Source organism: Cryptomeria japonica, chromosome 1, assembly GCF_030272615.1.
Source record: "Cryptomeria japonica chromosome 1, Sugi_1.0, whole genome shotgun sequence".
NCBI lineage: Eukaryota > Viridiplantae > Streptophyta > Pinopsida > Cupressales > Cupressaceae > Cryptomeria > Cryptomeria japonica.
Window position 1 is genome coordinate 102,150,158 of NC_081405.1, and position 25,092 is coordinate 102,175,249.

The 25,092-nt window shown below is 36.7% G+C and overlaps 1 protein-coding gene across 2 annotated transcripts in view; it reads right to left on the minus strand.

Annotated features, from left to right (window-relative positions):
- Positions 1 to 25,092, minus strand: part of LOC131041880 (protease Do-like 7) — a 141,008-nt gene that overhangs the window by 53,371 nt on the left and 62,545 nt on the right. For both annotated transcript variants that reach the window (XR_009105086.2, XM_057975107.2), the window contains exons 8-12: positions 20,405 to 20,470; positions 20,090 to 20,146; positions 19,901 to 19,966; positions 19,025 to 19,132; positions 18,820 to 18,900 (exon numbers count right to left, since the gene is read on the minus strand). Coding sequence is in view for 1 of the 2 variants with exons in the window: in XM_057975107.2 (XP_057831090.2) it covers positions 18,820 to 18,900; positions 19,025 to 19,132; positions 19,901 to 19,966; positions 20,090 to 20,146; positions 20,405 to 20,470 (378 nt within the window). In the remaining variant the exon portion in view is untranslated. The remainder of the gene's footprint in view (positions 1 to 18,819; positions 18,901 to 19,024; positions 19,133 to 19,900; positions 19,967 to 20,089; positions 20,147 to 20,404; positions 20,471 to 25,092) is intronic.

A 25,092-nucleotide genomic window follows, 5' to 3' on the forward strand; every position in this document is an offset into this window, starting at 1 on the left:
ATCGGCCATTACTTCATCAAATATGTCATTGAACAGGCCTATGTTTGAAATTCATGTAAGTATGAAAATTGGAACAGGAGGCAAATGATAGAAATCTAAACATGCAATAAGTCAGTGCAAAACAGATTAAAAATTTCACTATAGTAGATGATTTGACTAATATGAAACAGAAATACTAAATGTCACATGAACACCACCTAAATAAAGAATTTTGGCTGGATTATAAATTTCAAACATATTTGGAACATAAGGCAAATGATAGAAATCTAAACATACAACAAATCAGTGCAAAACAGATTAAAAATATCACTATAGTACATGATTGACTAATATGAAACAGAAATACCAATTGCCAGATGAACACCACCTAAATACAGAATAATAAAATGATGAACAAGTAACTAACAGGGGATTGAAAATTGGTCACTAAAGTGCTGAGTTGCTGAATCATGGGATTTTTCAGTCAATTCCGGATACGAAACGTACTGGAATCGGATTCTGAAACAAATCTTCAGTGGGTGTGTCCAGGGTTCATGTTTTTAGATGCTGAATGTTTCTGAAATGTTTAGTGATTCTAGTTTAATCTTTTTGATATTCTTAAGACCTACAGTGCTGATTAGTGAGCTCAAAACTTATCTATCATGAGATTCTAGTTTGATCTTTTTGATATTGAAAGCTGAATTTAAATTAGTATGTGATGTTTCAAAATTTGAAATTTGTAATGGTTTAGTTTAGCATATGTATGACATTCTAAACTTAATTCTATTTTTTAGCTAAATATGTATGTGTGTGCATGTATAGATATATGTCTGCGTGTACACACACACACATGCACACATACACATACACACGTACACACACGCACACAGACACACATACACACGCACACTGTTAGAATTATAATTCCTTACTGTTAATGGTCAGCTTAGGTTGTTAGATTTCTTTAATGTCTACAGTTGTAGGTAGTAGGTGACATTAAATACCTACAGTATTTTTTTTTTGTAACTTTTATATATTGTAACCTCAGTTAATGAATGTGATTTTTACCAGTTCATTATCTGAACATGGTATCAGAGCCCTAAAGGAAAAAAAATCTTGGGCAATAAAAATCTGTAATTCATGAACTTTTTCACTTGAGATTTCTAGTGGCTTTTTTTCTGTATTTCGCGATTTTAAAAATCGCGAGAGATTTTCCGCAACCTAGGGTTTCGGTTTTTCATAGGCGCTTTGTCAATTCGAGGGTTTTCGTGACCATTTTTTTTAAACCTGCAACCCGTCTTTATCTCTGTTTTTCTGCGATTTTCGTGCTTTAAAAATCGCCATTTTTGCTCCCTGCCTGCAAATCGCGATCTGCTTCCGCGGCCACCATTTCCCTCTGCGCGCGTTCTAATTTTCCTTCGCGCGGTTTTTTTTTTGACAGGGTCATTTCCAGCGTTTTGTGTTGTGCCGCGCGACTTCCAGACATAATTTTCGCGTTTTATACCTGCCTTTTTTTCTTTACCCGCGCAACCTGCAAAAATCGCAATTTTTTAACCTGCGAAAATCGTGTTTTTTAACCCGACTCGACTAGGGTGATTCTCAGAAAACTATCACCTGGGTTTTTTTGGGTTTTCCGTAAGCTTTTCTGGGTCTCTGTCCGTTTTTTCTGGGTCCTTTTCTTTTCGCGCCTAGGGTTTCTGCACATTCGCCTAAGGTTTTGACCCTCCGTTTCAAGGCAGAATTTTATTCTGATTGCAGATTCTTGGGTGGGTTTTTCGAGATCTGAACTGGGTTGTCGACAGATTTTTCTGGTTCTTCAAAAAAATTTACCTCGAAAAAAAACTGTGCTAAGGTTTTGAGATTATCTCTTTCATTTCAAGTCAGAAAAAAAATTATTTGCAAAATCTTTGTAGGTTTTTCGAGATCTGAACTGGGTTGTCATCCGATTTTTTCGGGTCTTCCGAAAAATTTCTGCCTCAAAAACCGTGTCTAAGGTTCCAATTTCTGCCTCTGAATCCGACTTGCAGAATTTGTTTCTAAAAACCCTTTGTTTTCATCCTCTGATTTTCATGCATTCGTGCCTTCACCAATTCAACCTTGGGGTACGTGATGGCATCATTGACGAACATTATGCTCGAAAGCAGCCAAAAGTTCAATGGCCGCAACTACAACACTTGGAAGCAACGTATGTTGACGATTTTTAGCACCGATGTCTTGATGCAATTGTTCTAGGCACGTCTCAACGTCCAGACACTACTGGAAAAGATCAGGACAAATGGGATGTGCGTAACCAGGAAGCCGTCATGCTCATCAAACTCTTTGTTACTAATGAACAACTACTTCAAGTACCGTTCGGCAAAACTGTGAAGAAAATATGGGACCATTTGAAGAGTCTTCATGAAACCTCTAACAAGAGCAAAGCATTCTTTCTTAAGAATATGCTCTTCACGATCATGATGGATGAGAAAACATCTCTTCAGAAGCATCTGACAAAGATCAAGGATATTCGCGACCAGCTGGAAGCTATTGGTCAAAAAATGGAGGAAGAAGATATGGTGGTCTTTACTCTAAAGAGTCTCCCATGCTCGTATGAGCATTTCATCGAAACACTCAATATCACTTCCACTGACGTCGATTTGAAGTTTTCAGATCTTTGTAACAAGCTTTTACTGCAAGATCGGTGGCGATAGCAGTTTGGAAGCAGTATCAGTTCTCCCTCCACCGCGCAAGCGCGCTTTGCCAAATCTTCTGCTAAGAACAAAGGGAAAGCTCAATCTTCTCAGCCGAAAGGCTCTGGTTCTTCTCAGGGCAGCAAGAAGAAGAAGAACGTTCAGTGCAATTATTGTCACAAATTTGGTGACATGAAGGTCGAGTGTCGAATTTGATTGGCTTCTGAACAAAAGAAGCAAGAAGGGTCTCAACAAAAAGCGAATGTCGTCGAACACTCTGAGCAGAAAGAATCTGCATTTTATGCTTTTATGGCCAAGAGAACAGTAGATCCAGTACACTCTTCTGCTTGGTATATTGATTCAGGGGCTTCGCAGCATTTTACTCATCGTTGGGATTGGTTTACGAAATTTGAACTATTCTCAAATTCAATAATCTTTAGAGGAGAAGAGTACACGATTGTTGGTAAGGGAACTATCAAAATTCACTCATGAGGTAGAAATTTATTTTTTCTTGAAGTCTACTATGTTCCAAGCATGGAACATAATCTCCTCTCCGTTAGTCAGATAATGAGGCATTCTCCTCAAATAGATGTTGTCTTCAATTCTTCCATCTACAACATTGTTGATAGGGAGACTTGTACTACAATCGCTATGGGACCTGAAGATCATGGTTTGTATAGACTTGCCAATTCCAGTTATTCTCAAGAGCATGCTTTGGTTGCTAGGAGTACATCCATCTAAACACTTTGGCATCAACGTTATGGGCACTTAAACATGCACTATCTCTCTCAATTATATCGAGAGGGTTTGGTTGCTGGTCTACATGAGATCCAACCTCAAAATCATGGAGTTTGTGCACCCTGTCAAGCTAGGAAGAATCATCAAACACCATTCTCGGATGGTGATTCTTGGCGAGCCTCCAAGGTCCTTCAATTGGTTCACGCTGATGTATGTGGGCTAATGAACACTCCATCTATTACTGGTTGCAGATACTTCTTGTTATTTGTTGACGATTTCAGTTGTAAAATGTGGGTGTATTTTCTATAAAATAAATCAGATGTGTTCAGTACATTTCAGCAGTTTAAGGCCTTAGTTGAGAAAGAATCCAGTTCTCAGATTGTCACTCTAAGGTCAGATAATGGGGGGGAGTTTTGTTACAATGACTTCTCTACATTTTGTGCTACACATGGCATTAAATGCCAACTAACCACACCATACACCCCTCAGCAAAATGGTATAGTCGAACGTAGAAATCGCACAATTACTGAAATGGCTCATTCTATGATAGAACATAGAAATGTTCCTAAGAAATACTGGGCTGAAGCAGTTTACATTGCAGTCTACGAATCGGTCACCTACACATGTCGTCAAGAAGATGACTCCTGAAGAAGCCTGGTCAGGACGCAAGCCTAAATTAGGCCATTTGAAAGTCTTCGGTTCTACGGCTCATGTGTGGATTCCAAACGCCAAACGTGCTAAGCTAGATTCAAAGAGTCAAACACTTATGTTTACTGGTTACAGCGACAACCACAAGGCCTATGGGTTGATTGTTGTGGAAACAGATTGTCTCATTTTCAGTCGTGATGTTGTAGTTGATGAGACTGCTGGTCCATTTATGCCTTCTACTACTCTAGTCCTGCGACTTCGTCTATGCACACTCCTGATGTTGGTGTCCGTCTTCCTCTTGGTTCCCATGATGGGAGGGCTTTAGAGCATTCTGACTCTGAAGATGAGGAATCTACCGATCCAGCACCACCTGATTTTCCACAAGATTCACATCCAGATGACTTTGTTCCAGAAACTCCAGGGGATGTTGTTCCTCCAATGCCAGATGTTGGTACTTCTACCCTCAGGCCTAAATGGCCAACATCCATAGCATCCATGAGCCCCACACAAAAAGCAACAAACTACAATCAACTTTGCACTTATGGCCAACATCCATAGCATCCATGAGCCCCAAACGTATTCCAAGGCTAAAGGCATTCCTGAGTGGGAAAAGGCTATGGAGACAGAACACCATAGTCTTCTGAAGAATAACACTTGGGTTCTTTTTTATTTACCTCTTGGGAAGAAACCTATCAGCTGTAAATGGGTTTACAAAGTCAAGTATCATGCAAATGGTACTTTAGATAAGTACAAGGCCAGATAGGTTGCTCGGGGTTTTACACAGCGGGAGGGCATTGATTATAAGGAGACTTTTGCTCCTACTGCCAAGATGGGTTCCATTCGTCTTCTTCTTGCCATGCAGCTAAGTTTGGATGGAAACTTCACTAGATGGATGTTAGAAGTGCATTTCTCAACAGAGAGTTGCAAGTAGTTTATGACTCACCTCCTGGCTTCAAGGTTCTAGGTAAGGAACATCAAGTTTGTAGATTGGTAAAAACCCTCTATGGCCTAAAGCAAGCCCCTCGGGCTTGGTATTTCAAGATTGATCAGTATTTGGTTGAACATGGTTTTCAACGCAGTCCCTCTGACACTAATCGGTACATCAAACTTTCTGGTGATGAGATCCTTTTTCTTGTTGTCCACGTGGATGACTTGATCATTACTGGAAATTTAGCACATTTGATTGCCGCAATCAAACAGGACTTGTGCCAAGCTTTTGACATGACAGATTTGGGGCTTCTCCATTATTGCTTAGGTGTCGAAGTGTGGCAGACTACAAACAATATCTTTATTTCACAGTCCAAGTATGCTCGTAGTTTGTTGGATAAGTTTCGAATGCAGGATTGTAAACCTACTTCCACACCTATGGAGAAAGGATTGAAGTTATCAGCCAAGTCCGAGTCACCTGCAGTAGATGAAACTAAATTCAAGCAACTAGTAAGCAGCCTTATCTACCTTACTACCACTAGACCTGACATCAGTTTTGTTGTCAACTACATCTCTCACTTCATGACAGCTCCAAAAGTTGATCATTAGATTGCAGTGAAGCGAGTACTACGATATGTGAAAGGCACTTCAGACTATGGCATTCTGTATAACAGGTGCAACGATCCAAAGTTGATTGGTTATACTGACTGCGATTGGACAGGTGTAATGTCCCCTTCTTAGTGATGATGCATTCAGTGGTCCATTGCCCTATTCCAGAGACCCGTAGGCTATGTGGAAAGGAGAATTAGGGTTTCCATCTTCAGTGGAGTTCTGCTCGAGCTTGTTAGGGTTAGTCAGGAGGGAATTCTTCAATCCTTCTTGTGGTCTCTTTCTAGGATTTCCATAAACTCCAGTACAACATAACATGCAATTGACTCTTTGATGAAATGTGAACTTACGATTTTTAGTAAGTTAGGGTTTGGTTGTCTGGATGGTGCAGTCTTACTGAGTTTTCCAAGCTCTTTCTCTGGGTGCGAAGATCATGATTTTTGGTGCAGTATTTCATGACTTACTATTTTTAGTAAGTGGCAGTTTGGGCATTTCTATTTTTGGCAGTCTTGGATATGGTCCTGATCCGACGCAATTCAATGGTCTTCATTGCTCAGCTTCATCCTGGATTTTGTTGATAATCAGTATTGGAGTTACAAATTATTCAATTAAATATTATTTCCTTCCTAAGGTTTAATATTTAATTATTTTATTACTAATTAATGATATTGGGAATTGTGCATAATAAAAGTTATCCTAAGTCTGCTAGGTGAATTATTTGTGCCATGAAGGGGGATGCCAAAATGATTAAGGAGACTTTATTTTATGTGACAAAGTATATTTTATGCCAAAAATCGTGGTCTCCTTTGCTAGGCGTGGGTTTGACTTAGGGGGGGACGCCATACTTAGGTCCACCATTGAAATGAAATGCAAATTGGAGAGGTGGATTTGGTGGGAGTTGAATTTGAATTTCAGACTTGAAAATCTATATATATAGGGGTTTGGCTCCTCATTTGGTTATCCAGAAAAAATATAATGTTATGATGTCCGATTGATTCCAGACTTCTTCGGAGGTGAAAACCTCCTAGACTTTTCAATTGCAATTTCGAGTGTGAGACATCACTCCTAGTTGAGGCTCTTTTGTGTGGATTTCGTGGTGTTCTTGTAGATAGCGTGTGTGAATTTGAGAGAGTAGGTTTGCTGTTGTAATTTTCAGTGTTGCTGGTTCCTGTGTGGCTGAAGTGAAGTTTCGATTCTACCTCCCTGCCTGTACGACCTATCATTCTAGGTATTGGCTCAAACGACTTCTATGTTGTAGGCGATGTGTTTTGTAAGTTTGCAGCCTTTAATTTGGAGTCTTTGTTTTTATATTGCAAATCATACTTTTCAGCTTGGGCGTGGGTTTTTGGGAGTGCATTGGGATGCGTGCTTGGTATTTTGGGATGTTTAGAAGCTCTATTTCAATTTGTTCTTAGTCACTTGGTTCTTAGTGTCAATTTGGGTGAGTTTTGCGGTGTGTTGAGTGAGTTTGGCGAGAGTTGGAAGCATTTTAGTGTGATTTGGTGCTGCTGGTTATGCATTTCCAGTCTATTGTTATTTATATCAGATTTTAGAAAGTTGGTGTTGAGCTGGTTTGGTGATAATATCTTTTGTGATCAGTATTCTTCTTCTATTCTATCTTTCCTATATTGTGTAAGGTTGAATAGTAGTACTATCAACCAATTCTGGATTGTAAGCATACCCGCAGAACAGGTGGAAAAGGCAGGCTTGCCGCCTATTTTCTGGTATTTGTAACTCAATCCTCCCACTAAATAAGTGGTCGAGTGATAAGTTTTATGTATTGTCCTCCAACTGGAATATGCGGTAGAGTGATTGCTTTCTGTAATGTCCTCCCACTGAAACACACGGTAGAGTGATTGAATTTAAATTTCTTGTTGTTTTCCTTGGCTGGTTTACCACCAAGAAGTTTAGTTTCAATACTGCTGGATAAGCAAAAGGGGCTGGCTTGCCGCCCATGCATTGTAATTTCAGCTTGGTTTATGGTGCTAACGATCCCCGAAACACCGTATGCTCTCACCCTCCCAGATTGGGCTCTCGGTGAACAAAAGGTGGAAGGGTTACCTTTCAGTTGTTTGGATTATTTCTCTAACCTTAACGGGTTATGGTGTTTGCTTTGTAATTCTCATTGAAAAATCAAAAAAAATATTAAGGGGAATATTACAGCAGGATCAGTGGATAATAGAAAATCCACTTATGGGTACATGTTCAGTTTGGGTACTAGTGTCGTCACTTGGAGCAGCAAGAAGCAATAGGTCGTGGCTCTTTCCTTGACCGAAGCCGAATACCGAGGAACAATCAAGGCCGCATGTGAGGCAGTTTAGCTCTGAAGGATGCTTTCTGACATGCAGATGCCGCAAGCAAGTCCTTCTCCCTTGTACACTGATAATCAAGGGGTGCTCAAACTGGCCAAAATCCAATCTTCCATGAACGTACCAAGCATGTCGAACTTCATTGTCACTACATCTGCAAGCTGGTAGAAGACGGATCAGTTCAATTGCAGTATGTTCCTACAGCGAATCAGGCTGTGGATATTCTCATCAAGTCTTTGAGCCCAGATAAATTTGTAAAATTCAGGGGGCAACTTGGTGCTTTTGATAGATTGACCATTAAGGGAGGGTGTTAGAATAATAATTCCTTACTGTTAATGGTCAACTTAGGTTGTTAGATTTCTTTAATGTTTACAGTTGTAGGTAGTAGGTTACATTAAATACCTACAGTATTTTTTTTGTAACTTTTATATATTGTAACCTCCTCAGTTAATGAATGTGATTTTTACCAATTCATTATCTGAAAACATACACGCTTACATACATACACACAGACATACATACATACACACACATACATACACACACACATACGCGCGCGCGCACACATACACATAGATACACACACATACATACATACACACACACACATACATACACACACATAGATACAGACACATACATACAAACACACATACAGACAAACACACACAGACATACATGTTGGATGTTTACTGCAAATATGTGCTTTAATGAAATCTGAGAGATGTGCTGTCATTGATGTCAACATATTTCTCTGTCTGTGACTATGTTGCAGTGGAGTTCAGTTAGTTGGTTTGTTCAACATATTGATGATCGGTGTTTACGGATTAAACGGTTTTTAGATGGTTGTGTAGATAATTCAGTGAAATTTGCAGGGGTCCGCATGAAGATTTAAGTAAGTTATGAGTATTTGTGTTGTTGCCAGTTTTCCTGTTGTTCAATGATGCCAGAGTATTCAGTATTTTGATCTGCATTGTAATATCTTGTTCTGCGGATTTGGAGAACTGATTGGGACGTTCATGTGTGTCTTCAATTCAGACGGTTCGTGATTTGGTACTCCGCAAGTGAATTTTTCAGGTTGACAATCAGTTTAGTTAGTGTTCTTGAAAATCGGTATGATGGTGATATGATTCTAGTAATTTGAGTTGTTCCATATGTTGCGGTCCTTGTCCCTAGTCAGAGCCAGCTATTGCCCCCATATTTGACATACCTAAAATTTGAACTTCAAAATGGTCCCAATGTTGAATGATGGCCCAAATATGTGTCTGTGTAATAAGTGAGCACATGATCCAAGGTCCTTGCCAGTCAAAATATGCAAAATGCATGTGTTTTGAAAATTACCAAGAATTGAGGGAAATCATTTGATAGGCAGGTTCTAAGCGTCATTTTGTATCACGTAGCTAACTTTTGCTTGAACCCAGTTCATATTTTACTATATATTAATCCTTCTAATTTTGGTGTCCATCGCCTAGAAATGATTAAAATCTCTCATTTTAGGATTCATCACGAGCAGTAAATAATATTGTTGGCTCGTTTTCCTATCATCGACGCGTGTTTCAAATTTCAGGACCTAACTCCCTACTGTTTGGAAGATATAGTCATTTTTCTCCAGCCTGAGCATTAAATTTAAAATATTTAAATTATTTTTCAAATAAATAATTTAATATTTGAGGTCATTTAAGGAGATATAAGTCGTCTAAAAATGTTTTTTTTCATTTCTCCTCTATTTCGCCTCCATGGTTGATGGTTTTTGAAGTCGAAGTCATTGTATTTTTAAGAAAAGGTTAGAGATGCTCCGTTTTCGAGCATTTTTTACCCATATTCATAACCTCAAAAAGAAAGAAGTTAAGAATGCTCCAAAACGGAGCATTCCTAACCTTATTTCCTAACCTTGTGGGCCCGCTTTGTCAAGAAGGTTAGAAATGCTCCGTTCTGGAGCATTCTTAACCTCCTCCATAAGAGTTTTTAAAAAGAAACTTCAAAGAACGAGTAATGAACATTCATCAATGCATTGAAGAAGCGAGGGAGTTCGCTAGATGTTGAAGTTGCAGCCGCTCTGGAGACATGAAAGCGAATTACGGGAGCCTCTGAAAGAGATTTCATCTCACGGTTGCAATAATGGCAGAACACACATATTGTATTTGTTGAATAGACTTTTGAAACTTTCAAGTGATTGCAGTTGGCAAGGGTAATGAACTCCTCTGCATCCTCCCTACCTGTGCTGAAATGGAAGCTTTGAAAAGAGTATCGACATCCACCAAAGTGTAATGAATATGTTTTATGCCCCAGTCGACATGTTTGCAAAAGATATGGAAGCAAAGACAATACATGAGAAATGTTTAACAGAATGTCGTATGCTGCTAATAATAGAAGCATAGACATGTCGTAAAATGCAGATATGTGTGTAAAATGTAGAAGGCGTGGATAAGGTGCGAACCATTTAACATAATACCTCAACAAACTATCTTCCCAAGGAATGATACATGTATATGACTGCAATATGTGCATCATGTTAAACATTACTCCAATCGTAGCAAGAGAACAAGGAATGCAGTGAATTGCTTGACTGAATGACTTAAAGAAATGTGGTCTCATTTAATGCAATGATCGCAAGATATGCACAAAACCAGTCATGGTATTCAGCAAAGCGTAAAGGATAGAGGAATTTTGTCAACCACGGTGTTGCAGCCGCTTTGGTAGACTTGTATGCAGAACGTGGAGCATAATCACGGGAAGTGAATTGTTTGACAGAATGCTTCAAAGAAACGTCGCCTTGTGGAATGTAGTTGGCAGGCATACGGCCAAATTTCACAACCTTTACAAGCATCCTTTCAATCCATGTCAAAATGGGAGATCACGATCAGTGAATGGAGATTTATTAAAGCGTAAAGGATAGAGGAATTGCATCAGATGTTGTAGTCGCAGCTGCTCTAGTAAACATGCATGTAGAATATGGTAAGCGTAAACAAGGCATTGGGATTGTTTGACCGTGTGCCTCAAAGACATCTCATCTCAAATAATGAAATGCAGTTATCGCACGGTATGAACAAATGAATGCATAGAATTGCCTCAGAGAAATATGGAAGAACAAAATAATTTGTGAATTGTTCGACAAATTGTATGGTTAATGTGGAACGAGGAAGAAGTAACAAAGCAAGTGAAATGTTTGACAAAAGGCATTAAAGAGATGTCTTCTCTTGGAATGTGAATATTATAGGTTATGCATGATATGCAATTGTAAAACAAGTTCTCGAGCAAATGCAAGCGGCGGGTGTAAAGGCAAGTTCTACGGTGATTTCCAACGTAATCACCTCCGTGCGTAATGGAAGCTTTGGAGCAGGTTGTGAACGTCCATCATCAAATGTTTAGTCACTATTATCCTGACCGATATGAACGCAATGCGTAGACACAATGAATGAACTATTTTGCAAGATATGCACAAAATGGAGGTTGAAAAACTTTTCAAAGTTCCAAAGAAAGTATAATCGATAGGGGTAAAGCTGAATTCTATATCCATTAACCGAGCCTCAAAGAGATATCACCTCAAGGCATGAAATGAAATGGTTACAAATTGTGCACCAAATGGATTTTGAATTAGTAAAGCGCTCTCAATCATCCAAAGGAATAAACATAACTATGAAAGCATAGACAATGGTGTGAATTGTTTGATAATACATCTCGAAGATATGTTATCTCATGAAAAGTGGAATGTAGAAGCATATAAATTCTAAAGGAGTCATCACATGTGTCAAAGAATGAAGTGAAATTGTAGAACGTGCACAAATAGATTTCACAAGGAAGCTTTCTATAATTTTGAATAGTAAACAATTATGTACAGTGACAATGAAAGAGGTTTATTTAATGTAATTGGAGAGTGCGATATTGGATGAAAGATGTTCGTGACTGGTTTCTGTGTGCCAATTATGAAGATGCCAATTTATTAAAAAAAAAATTAAATGCATGATCCTTTCATCTTTATGGAGATCCTCAGAAGGAGATATATTTGTTTTGTGTCCACAAGGAAATAGATAGCGAGATAATTGCAGCTACAAATGAAGCAGACGAAGATAGGAAACTACCTCAGCATGTTCAACAATTTGGTCTTTCTTCAATGTTAGGTCTTGTTGGTTATTTTCATTTGTAAAAAAGACTTATGTTACTCATTGTAACTAAAGGTTAGAAAGTGGACCTTATTCACGCAAAAGTGAAGTAGTTTCTAACTAAGCTCTTTTTACATAAGAATGAGTTAGTAACTAAGGTGGTTATTCTGGGAAGCCTATAAATGCAAGGCTATTTGTAATGTAAAGGGGGGGACTTTTACGACATGGGGGAAACTCTGCAGAATTTTTGCAAAGGAACTAAATGAGAACTTTTGATGTTCATACCTTTGTACTAGGGGGTTTTTGAACTTGTGTATTTTCAAAAAGAATAATGAAGAATTCATTGAGTTCGTGTGTCTTGAATGTATTCATAAATTATTGTTACTAATTTTTCGTATGTTGAATTAGTAATCCCTTTATGTATTGGAGAAATCTATTGATGAAACACATCATTTCATGGTATCTTGACTTGCATGTGCTAGTACAACCTATCTCTTCATGTGTCAAGGTTTATTGTACTTCTTTCATCATCGTTGCATGACTAACCTATTTGGTGGCAACCCCTTTTGTAATTGTTATCATTTATGGAATCCTGCTTGGTATTCGTATGTCTTCTAGTAGGGTTTTTGTTATTAATCTTGGTTTAAGTTCTATGTTTTCTCCTTTATGTACTTTCAGGTTAAAAGTACACAAAAATCCTAAATACCCCATCATACGAGGGAGCTACCCCTCTCAAACGCAAAGGAAGATTGTGGTTTTACTCCAATCTCTCCAACAGTTGGAACATTTGTCACTGCTTATCGGGCAAACGGGGTCAGTTTCAGATAAACGACCGTAGTGACAAATCTGCTTACCAACACACATATAACAAAATCCCAATCATTGACCTATAGAGAGCCTAATTAGCCTTAGGGAATTCATCATCCTTACTCAATTTGCACCCTGTGACCATGGGTGTACTCACAAGTTTGCAATCCTCCATCTTGAAATTCTTCAACATCTCCTTAATATACTTGGCCTAAGAAATAAATATTCTTTTATCTGATTGAGAAATTTATGACCCAAGGAAGAAAGATAACTCACCAAGCATAGACATTCTGAACTCTTCTGCATGTTCATGGAAAACTCTTCACATATCTTTTTACTGCTAATGCTAACTACAAAAATAATATCATCCACATAAACTACAACAATCAACTAATGGTCACCTTTAGTTTTAATATATAGATTGTTATGAGCAATACCTCTTTTAAAGCCTTGTTGTAGATATCTATCCAACCTTGAGTACCAAGCCCTAAGGGCTTGTTTCAATCCATAAAGTGATTTCTTTAATCTACATAATGGGTCCTTATTCTTTGATACGATGAACCTTCAAGTTGTTCAATATACACCTCTTCTTCTAAGTTACCATTTAGGAAGATTGATTTGACATCCATCTAGTAGACTTTTAAGTTCTTAAAACTTGCAAATGCTAAAAACATCCTTATAGCCTCTAGACAAGCAACAAGGGCAAATGTTTCTTCGAAATCAACACCTTGAACTTGAGCATATCCCTTGCATGGTAATCTTGTCTTGTTCCTTACAACTTTGCCATCCTCATTTAGTTTGTTTCTAAATACCCACCTAGCGTCAATTACATTGTTATCCTAAGGTCTTAGGACAAGTTCACTAGTTTCATTCTTTTTTATTTGATTGAACTCCTCTTCCATAGATTTTCCCCAGTTCTTGTCTTCTCAAGCTTTTGTAAAATTCTTGGGTTCTGTTTTAAAAAGCAAGCACATATTTGCATGTTCTGATGTACAAGTTAATCTCCTCCTTGTTTGAATTTTTGTCTCTATCACTGAGAATTAGATCTTTTGAATGGTTCTTTCGGACAAATCTCGATGGCATCTTAGATGATGCCTTTGATGGTGTCTTTGTATCTCTTTGCTCAAAAAACTCATTTTCAATTTCTTCATCTACTTCCTATTCTTTGCAGCTTTCTTCCTTTTGAAATTCAACTTCTTGTGCCTTTTCTTTCTGAAACATTTTATCATCTACTTGGTCATTGGCACTTCCAATAATTTTGTGCAATGCCTTATTATTATAACCCCTGTAGGCTTGGCTCCTTGAAAAGTAACCAAGAAAAATACCTTCATTGGACCTAGAGTCAAATTTTCACAAATCTTCCTCATCTCTTCTTATATAGCATTTGCTCCCAACAACTTTGAAGTATTTTACAATTGCAAGCCTCCCCTTCTATTTCATATGGTGTTTTATTATGATTAACTTTGCTATGTGCTTAATTCAAAATATAGACAGTCGTATGAACCACTTCTCTCCAAAATGTGTCTAATAGTTTGGACTCATTAAGCATGGTTCTTGCCATTTCTCAAACAGTTCTATTTTTTCACAGTGTTCCACGGCTATTGGAGACGGGGGGACGGGGGATGGGCTTTGGGGACGAGGGGGCAGGCTTTGGGGACGGGGGGACAAAGGGAAAAGGTTTTGGGGACGGGTTTTGGGGACCGGGGGACTTGGGGCTAGGGGGGGAAAACGCATTTCTGTGGAACACTGTTTTTTCTTTCCATGACTACACTTGGTTGTGGAGTCCTAGCAATAAATAGATGTCTTCTTATGCCATGTCCACAATATTCTTCAAATTCATTGGAAGAGATCACAACTCCTCTATCCGATCTTATGCATTCAATTTTTTATCTAGTTTCATTCTCAATGAAGGCTTTGAATACCTTAAATTTCTCAAAAGATCCTTATTTTTCTTTTAAAAACACACCCCAAGTCATCCTGGAATAGTCATCAATTAAAAACATAAAGTAACTCTCACCTTGCATACTTTTTGTTCTAGTTGGCCAACATAGGTCAGTATGAATTAGTTCCAAGGGTTTAGATGTTGAATATTTCTTTGTCTTGAAACTCGCCCTTGTTTGCTTCCCAAATTGGAATTGCTCACAAATTGTATTTAAGGTGTTGAAATTCTTGCAATATCTCTCACACCCTACTTATTGCCGGTTTTTATAAGACTGTCAAAAAAATTGTGCCCCATCCATATGTGCCATAAGCAACTCTCATCTCTTACCCCATGTAACATTTTTCACCTTTCATTGCACTAAGATTGTAAAAGCTATTGGCTGTTCTAGTTGCATCTACAATCACTTCCTTCTTGATTTCAAATCCCTTGGCATGAAAGGGTATTGTGTCCTTGGTCACACAATTGACTCGCTTAGGATATTATGCTTCAACCCTTAACATATAGAACATTCTCAATTTTCTTTTTTCCGTTATCTAGGCTAGGAGTACCTTTTCCTTTTTTCAATATACCATTGGTCTCTCTCGTTTTGAGCGTGCAAGGTAGTTTGCACAGGCTTGGATCTCTCGGTTTCTTTCTACTTTTCTTCCCATATTTTTGTAATTTCCTCCTTTTGCCTAGCCATAGCATCCTACTTGTTTTGCTTGGGAGGTTCTACAAAAACATGTAATGTGCCCAAAATTGTTGCACTTATAGCATATAACATTGTAGTCTACTAGAGGGGCAAAAGAGTTCTAGTTCCATTTTTGAACCCATGAGGACTTCTATTTTGCTTCCAACCAAAACTCATTACATGAGTCCTACAATCTATTGCTTTATGACCAAATTGATTACTAAAGAAGCAATAACCAAAGAAAGAGTGTTGGAACTCAGTCATGTACGCTTGCCTCGAAAGAAAGGACTTTCTAAATTTCTCCTTGTTATCTTTTCAATCAATGCCTAATTTCTATGGAGCTTGACTCTCTTTCTTCTTGTTAGTTCCACTTTTGATGGGACTTTGAGGATATCAACATAGCCTTTTGGTTTTTCTTCATTCACCTTCTTTGTTGACTCAATGGCTTTAGAATTTGAAGCTTCTTCTTTATAGCCAATACCTATCTTAACAAATGGTGACCTTTGCTCATTTATAATATCATTCAATATCTCGATATTCTTTTCAAAATTGATGCTCCTTTTTAACTTAGTTCTTGTTTTCTCTAATTCTTTCCTCAAGGAGACAATTTCGGATTCAAGCATCGCAATTTTCTTCTTTTGTCTTTTATAATATACCCACTTCTCAATTCGTTTTGCCTCTTCAATTTTAATTTTTAGATTGATCATTTTCTCCAACTCCTCAAGACTATGACATTTTGGTCTTAGATTCACAATCCTCTTGAAGCTATAATTTTTACTTCAATCTTCTTAAGCTTCTTTATTTCATTTCAAGCACAAATAAGTTCCTCTCCCGAATCTACTTCTCCATCCATCATCATTCTCTTCCCCTTTTGTCTCCTTTACCTTTCCTTCATTTTCTAAGACATCATCTTTTGTTCTATCACCATTAAAAGGATCTCTTCTCTATCAAAGCAACTTTCTTCCTCGCAATAGAATCTTTTCTTGTTCTTGTAAGAGTTCTTCTGTTTCTCAAATTTGCCATGTTTGTGGCCTTTTATATATTGATAGTGTTTGGCATCTCTTTTTACATTATGCTCTTCTTCTTCACTACATTTTGCTTTTTCATATGAGCATTAGGCTGCAAAGTGTCCTATTTTTCCACAATTAAAGCATTTAAAAGGTAACTTCCCTTTATACATTTTGGATTCTTTCCTTATCTTCCTCACAAAATGAGCTTCCTCTTCATCAAATTCATCATCGGAACTATCGCTTGACTCAAGCTCCTTCTTCATCTTCTTTTGGGCCATGAAGGTTGCCTCACTCTTAGATGGCTTCTCTTTTTGGGTCCTCGTTTCTTAAGTCGTGTGAATCCCATGCAACTCATCCATTTTAAGAGTATCAAGATCTTCCATTTCTTTGATAGTAGAGACTTTAGCATCAAACCTCAAGGGAAGAGACCTTAATACTTTATGCACGATTATTGCACCCTCAACCTTTTCTCCAAGGCCTCTGATAGTATTAATGATTTCATCTATGCAAAGTAGATAGGATGCAATGTTTTCGTCATCCTTCATTTTTAAACTTTCAAATTGCCTTCTATGTGTTTGCAACTTGGCATTCTTTACCTTATCGTTTCCTTAATAGTTTTTTTTGAAGTCTGTCCCACATTTCTTATGTTGACACACAATGCATCACTTTACAAATTTTAATTCCGATAGTCTGCACAAAATTGCATTCATAGCTTTGGCATTATTTTCACTTGCCTTCTTTCCCGCTGGATCCGTTGGAGGAGATGATGGAGCTACATATCCACTTACCACCGATTTCCGAATATCAAATCCAAGAGCCATTTAGTAGGTCTGAATCCTTATTGCTCCAAAAAGCATAGTTCATTCCATCAAACGATGGAACCCTGTTGGAGGAGAATCCTTCTTGGGAGGCCATGCATGCTCTCAAGATCTTCCCTCTAGTGATTAAACTATAATTCAAAGGAATTGGCTCTAATACACTGAGAGGGAGGCGAACGGGGGGGGGGGGTGAAACAATATAAGACAATCCTTTTTTTAACTTTTTCAAATTAACAATCACAACAATATTAACAATTTAAAACACAAGTTTTGCATGGAAACCCTTTCAGGAGAAAACCAGAGCAAAGGAATTTGCTTATATAAAAAATTCTCTTACAAATTTTGTAGGCACCAACCTACTGGAAACACCAATCCCTGCTTATGTTTATCAACACCAACCCACTACAGACACTAATCCACACTTATATTTGTAGACACCAATCCCCACAATTGAGTACCAACCTAGCAAGAAACACCAATCTCTTCTATGGAGAGGAACCAGCCTCTTGAACAACAAAATCTTAGTCTTCTTGAAGAGTAAATTTCCTTAAAATCTGCCTTAAATCTGTAACAAAAACACCTTGAAAGATCTGCTCAAATCTGCTATAAATCTGCCTTAAATATGCTTCAGAAATCTGCTCATAAACTCTGAATTTCAACTCCTTCAGGTCTGCTCATGTATGGAAACATATCACATTAAATTCTTGCTTCTAACCAAAGAAACAAGACTCGGACTCTGCGCAGACTCGGCAAGGCTGACCCTACTCAGGACTCGGCAAAAAATCAACAGGACTCTGCAAAAACTCAACAGGACTCGGCAGAACTCGGCAAGAAAACCTCAAAATTACCTTCCTTTATACACCATAAATGCACCTCTTCATCCAAGAGGGATGACTCTCCAAGATGGGCAATCCATTCTAGAGGGGTCAGCCTGTGCAAAAAATCATATTTATTTATCTTTGATTCCCCAAAGTAAAGCGCCTTTATGAGGGGGATCGACCCCATAAAAATGCATAGAAATTTCTTTTGTTGATAACAAATAATGCTAGACATGGGCAGCCCATTTGAATAAATATAAATTTATCTATTAATGCAATTTTAAAACTCTAATTTGGCCGCCAACAAATATACTTCATTTCTGCCATGATCTTGGAAGATGATTGGTTATCTTTGGCCCATGATTTGCTTCTCCTCCGTCATCACCTTTGACATCAATGAGAATAATTCTAACAATTGTAGGCATGCGAGAATAAGATCTATCTCAAGACATATACGCAACACATCAAGAGCAGTTTGATATGCCTCACCTCCACATGCCACACCCCATTAATAATCCTGAGGATACTAAAAAGTGGACTAGTCACACAATTATATATATATAAAAGATCAGATCAGATGTTCAAAAAGAAAACATGAAATACAGATAAATTTACTGTGAAAATGTGTTTAGAGATCAGAAAACAGTTTAAAAATATGAGGATTGATGACTATGATGCATAGAGGTTATCAGCTTCTACAAAGATGAAGAGCTACAAGCCAAAATCCTTTTTGTTTAAGCTTCATCGAACTGAAGCTAACTATTTGAGAACAAACCTGTTGGTATGACAAAGGATGAATCACACCACCACTGACTTCCAAAAAGTAATCTGGAGTTATAGAATGCAAGTCCTGGACCTGTGATAACAATGAATTAAACCTTTTAGCATAACACAGAAAAGAGGAAAGTCTACTCATTTTTTGTACAATGATTAAAAATGGCATTTCCTTACATATTTAATACAGACTTTATTGTAATTACCTGCAAGGTAACCTTTACAGGAATACCACCCCTCTCAAGCTCTAAATCAATTGAGTTTCCAACACCATCATCAAGCAACATCTCAAGTGCTAAAAATTGAGTTACAACCTGCATCCATACATAACCATAAGTATAATGACCATAGAGGGTTGCTAAGGGTTTAGACACTGTATACCTTATGAGCTCACGATGGCCATTTCTGATTCATTAAACTCTCATCGCAAGAAGAAACAACGCAAAGCAACAGACTTGTATACAGCCTAAATTCATAGCTAGAGCTATAGATAAAATTTGTTGAGTGTATGCCTCTTTTGTAAACCCCCTTTTGGTCCATTGTCTTTGCTGCTTGTAATGGGAAATGCCTTAACCACTAACTTTTAACTTTACATATCATTAAGTTTAAACTATTTTGCTATACATGAACATCCATATAAGTCATTTCTTTCCATCTACCTTTTGTGCATTAATCATGTGACTGGTTTGTATAGGTGAATCTTTTTGCAGAGGCCAATGAAAAAGCTTTAACTTCAAAAATATGAAATACAAGAAAGTTATATAAAAGGCATTCGGGTAGATTCTCTTTATAGGATAAGCATAAGCTCAATGGGATGATTCTGACCCCCATTGTCAATATTTGGACAGAATATTTGGTTTTTGTGCTAAAAAAGTCCTTTAGATGTACTCCCAGCAACTTAAGAAGCTTCCAAAACAACTCCAAGAGTCCAGACAATTGAAAACAGCAATTGCAACCACAAAAGCAAATCATTATCTTTAAACACGAGGATCTGCCACCTGCTTTCTATCTTACTATATGCATTTTAGTAGCAAAAAATATTAGCAATGAATTGTTTGTATGAGATGGTTAAAAAATAATACCTCACCATTGACACGCACAAGCACATCACCTGGCTCTAAATGCTTGTGAGCAGGACCTCCAGGCACCTGAAATACAATTGCCGAAACTTAAGAGCCTATCACAATCAAAAACATATCTCACATCTATTAAATGCATAAACCAACATTATGAAATGTAAGACTCAAGACAGGATCTAGCAAAATACTTACAACAGAATCTACAACAAGCATTCCAGTCTCATCAGCATGAGAAGCCTGTCTCACAATCTGTTGGTTCATGCAGAAATGGCAAAAAAAAAAATTCAAAACAAAATAATAGGAAAGCTCATTTCAACAGTATCTCGATATGCCAGACGACTTCATGTTCTAATTTAACTTTAAATGTGTTACGTAAAATATTAACTTTAACTATCTGAAAAGAATGTATTCAATAGTAAACCATCTATCATTCCTGTTGATCCAACAATTCTGTATGGATTGACTGCATCAAACCATACTTGTCTAGAATGTTCACATTGCACTTACTTGCTCAGTCTTGCGTTGAAGCCCCAGCCGACGTGTTTCATCAAATCCCTTGTGAAGAAGGGTCATCTAAACATGACAAAAAATCAAAATATAACAAAATTCAGTGTGATGCCTATGAATTGAAAGAGTACAATTCTGAATGAAGTCAGTTTTTCCTATATTAAGAAAATCATTGGCCGGATTATTACAAAAATATGTTGCTAATATTAATCACCATAACTTGATTTATTTTACTTTATCATTATGGCTCAAATGAAGACAATGACAATTAAAAATAAGCAAGAAGCGTGATGCCAAGAAAATACAGGCAACCCTAACCCTGTCAAACTATCTTGTAGGTACTCCACTTTCTTTTTCATCATTCAAACTGCAGCACTATAACTCAGATTTGTAAATCTTACAAGAATGCTATAGAAAACATCTTAATATTTTAACCTTGCAGATATAATCCAATAGTACAAGCATCTTAAAACTGTCAATCTCCGATAATACTCAATAGCATCTTGTAACTGTCAATCTCCAATCGATCAATCTTCCTTCTCCAGTTCAACAACCATCATATTGAAATGAAGAAGAAAAATCAAAATGGAAAAATGATATCCATCTTACTTTGAAATAAAATCCATCTTACTTTGAAATAAAATGGTTTGCAAAAGAATCAATTTTCTAATAATACAGAACATAAAAAAAAATTCAATGGATGTTTATATTAACACACAACAAACCATGGGCTGAAGACAAATAACAATTAAATACAGTCAAAATTTGATAGCCAGTCATGCTTTTAGCAGCCATCAAGATTAAAAAAATGCCAACTCCAAAAGATAATATTCATCGTATGAGATTTAAATCACCAAAACCAGCAACATAACTTAAGTTCCATTAGAGACAACTACAGCTGCAACATCATGCACATGGAATGTCAATGAGCTCCATTTTTACTCACTTGTGATTTCAATTTAACAATCTAGCAGCTCAAAATTAAAAGTCACCACACAGCCAGCCTATACATCAATTTCATATTCAAACTCAATATGGAAGATTTCTGTTTCAACGATAAGCATAACATTTTACTATTTAGCATTCACTAAAAGAAGAAAAAAAATCAATTTACCCTAGGAAGATGTACCCAAGTAATATATGGCATACCACCATTTGGGGACATCATGGTGTTGCCCCCATTTCTAGGTCAAGTTGGATATTGGCTCATTCTCAAGAAATCCCATGATTTATATGATGTCATCTTATTATATATCATTTAAAATGCCTTGCAGACCCCAATTTATCCAATTTAAGCTTCCTCTATCTTAAATTCCCTTTGCAAAAAATTATCTGTGAAATTTTTAAGTGTTTGTCGAAACTTAGGAGTGATTTCATAACCACAATCGGAATTTGACATCTACTTCAGAACCTCTGAAGAATTTCCAAAAAGCAACTTAGTGCAGTGTTTGTCAACATTTCAAACTAGATTTAGAACCCCCATTGAAGCTTGACAAGGTTTCCAAAACCTCATCGGCTTCTAGCATGCCTTTCAAAACCAATATAAAAACAATTAGAAGGCTACGTTCAATGGTTTTCAATGCTCATCATCATCAAGGGCCAAAACTTAACATTGCCCTGGCTTACACAAAGAAGAGAAGATAGCCAACAAATAATGATGGTTTTGAAACCACAAACTAGCATCAATGAAAATGAAGAAATACTTGAACATCACAGGGTTCAAAGATTGTGACAACCTAGACAAGAGCCAACGAAGACCAATGTCGAGAAAGCGTTGACTTTTGATAACCATTAAAGAGGTCAATAAATAAAGGTTATCAAGAAAGAAAAGAAAAATTCATGCGTTTAAAAGGGAAGTCGTTGGTAGATTGCTATGCTTTTGAAACTATCGTTAAATGCCAATAAGAACATGATTTGATGTCATTGGAAGATAAAAAGGTTGTGGCAACCACCTTTTTAACCAAAGAAGACTAATTTTGGGGTTCCAATAGATTTCCACAACCATTAGAAGATCCAACACATAAGGAACAAAAGGTAAAGGCATATCTTCAAAACAAGAAAAGGAAGGACATTGCAAGTTCCACACCGAGAGCCGATAGTAAATTGTAAACAAAAGAAAACCCTAAAAAATATTGCCAAAAGTTATAAATTAAAAGGGCTATTTTCAAGTATTGTAACACCAAGAACATGCAACCAAGAAAGAAGATTTCAACTTGTGTCCTAGTTTGCCAACCAAGCCAAAATTTCTTCCGAAAGCTATTTAGATCATACCCATCTTTCAAAAAAACATTCACAATGAAAAGAAGGTATTTCCCGCCCATATTCATCACATTGGTCTTTGTTATTTATTTATTTGAACTTCTTATTTTCTCTTGCACATATCATTGTTAAACAAAGACATGTAAAGAAACTCTTTTCTCGACCACCATCTGATCCTACTAAAAATGGGCTTCACATCTTTGTACCAAACCCTGGTCAAATTTCTCAGAGATTTGAAACAAAAGTTCCTCCTAGCAATGATAATGAATACCCTAATTTCATTTGATAGTTTTATGAAATCAACCTTTTGTTGCCATATCCTAGGTAAAACACAAGTTTCCTCTTGATCCAGTTGGGATAATATTGTTAGAGGCCCTGCTCCATTCCTTCTATTGGATAACCTATACAGCAACCCTGAAGTACAAGCCTTGGCAACAATAAGGTCGAAGACACCAAATTAGGACATGTTAGTCTTGAATATTTCTAGAAAAAGATGAAAAAAGGGAAGGATCTCCAATTGCACAAAAGACATTTGAGTGTGGATTAGGTCATAATGTAGGCTTCCCCATTGTAGTTCAATGTAAAAATATGTTCCTCGAATTTGTCAAGCACTATAATCCAAAAAACTAACAGATTAGAACTATTGATGACAAACTAGTGGCATAGCTTGATGGCATTTCACTTAAATTATCACTCAAGATACCTGTCATAGAACAACTTGCAAATAGAACAACTATGGATTATCAACTCTTTAATGAGAAGAAAAGTATGTGTAAAAATAATGTGGCAAAAAATTGGCTACAAGTACCTAAGAAAAGTAAAACCCAACTACCCAAGAACCTCCAAAGGTCTCATTTTCTAAAAGATATTTTGGATATAATCATCTTGCTTCATATATACTCATCGAAAATGAAGAGTCCTATTACTTTGAGAAATGGGAATATATTTTCATTACTATTATATGAACCAAAGATCAATTCAATTATTTGTATTACTAGCATAAACTACATGAACAATTGATAAATTTTTAGGTGAATCAACATTTCCAAGTCTTTCAACCTCTTCTAAACAAATGCAAGCATGAAGGTATGTCAAGGTATGGCCAAGAATCATAACTAGAGGAGTGTCTAACAATATGACTCAAATTTATGATCATCACCCACAACTACAATTGGAACATATAAAAAAGATGCTTTGAAAAATGAATATAACAAAATTGTATTCTTCTATTAGATATCACATTAGAACATTACAAATACATTCACCTCACTTATAGGATTTGGACTGAAAATAAAACCCTAAAAATAACCTGGTATTCAAAATAAACTAATATAATTTGAAGTCACTAAAGTGATTTTATTATATAGATGTAAGTCTTAATTATATCTAATACTTAAGACTTACTACACTAAAACAAACCAAACTAACTTAAAGCATATCAAACCAAAAACACCCTAAACCATGAATTTGCCATTCTTCAAAAGCTTTACTTTGAAAAAAAACGATACACCAAGTAGAACTCCATCAAGCTGCCTCAATCCCTCATAAAGGTGTAGCTCCCAAACAGAATTACCAGGTTCTCGGATTTTCAGTGTTTTAAGGTAGAGATTGCAGATTTAGTTCATCCTTCATCAAATTGTCTTTTTCCAAGTATTTTTATAATTTTATTTCCAAATGTTTAATGAAATATCTATCTTTGTATTGTTGGCCAACTGTTTGCATAATTCCTGGATTTGAATATTGAAGCATTCCCATTGTTTATCATTAAAATTGTAATCATTTGTGCAGTTCACCGCACAATTAGCTTGATAATTATAAGTCTAGATGGTCATGTAGCCACGAAATGGTTAATTGTTTAAATTTTCCATATTGCATACATTGTAGAACTGTGTGACTTGCCGCTAAAAAGTTAGTGTCCCAATCACCGTATACTACATGCTACATTTGCAAGAAAATTAAGAATTCCAATTTCAGGACATTAAATAACAGTACCAATCTCCAAGTAACCTTGGAAATAATAATTACAACATTAACTGATAATAGAATATTAGAATAAGAAATAATGTGCATAACAATCAAATTGAAAGAAAGGCCCTAAAACTGGTTCAATTAATAAAACAAGAAATGAAAAATGATATAGTGGAAATTATGACATTTAGTAAGTTGTGAATTACGATTAGGAGAGATAGAGAGATCAAATAATAAAAAAATGAAGCATAATTCAAAATTGCATATAAGATATCAGCAAAATGCTTGTAACAAGGCTTCAAATATGTACAAGTACTGTTTCTTGGCACATCAATGAATTGTGAAGATTTATGGTAGTTATATGTATAAATCATCTGTTCTAAATGCATCTTTAATAATGATAAACAAATATGGATCAAAAAGTCAATACCATGTTAAGAACCCATAGACACTACCTTTTT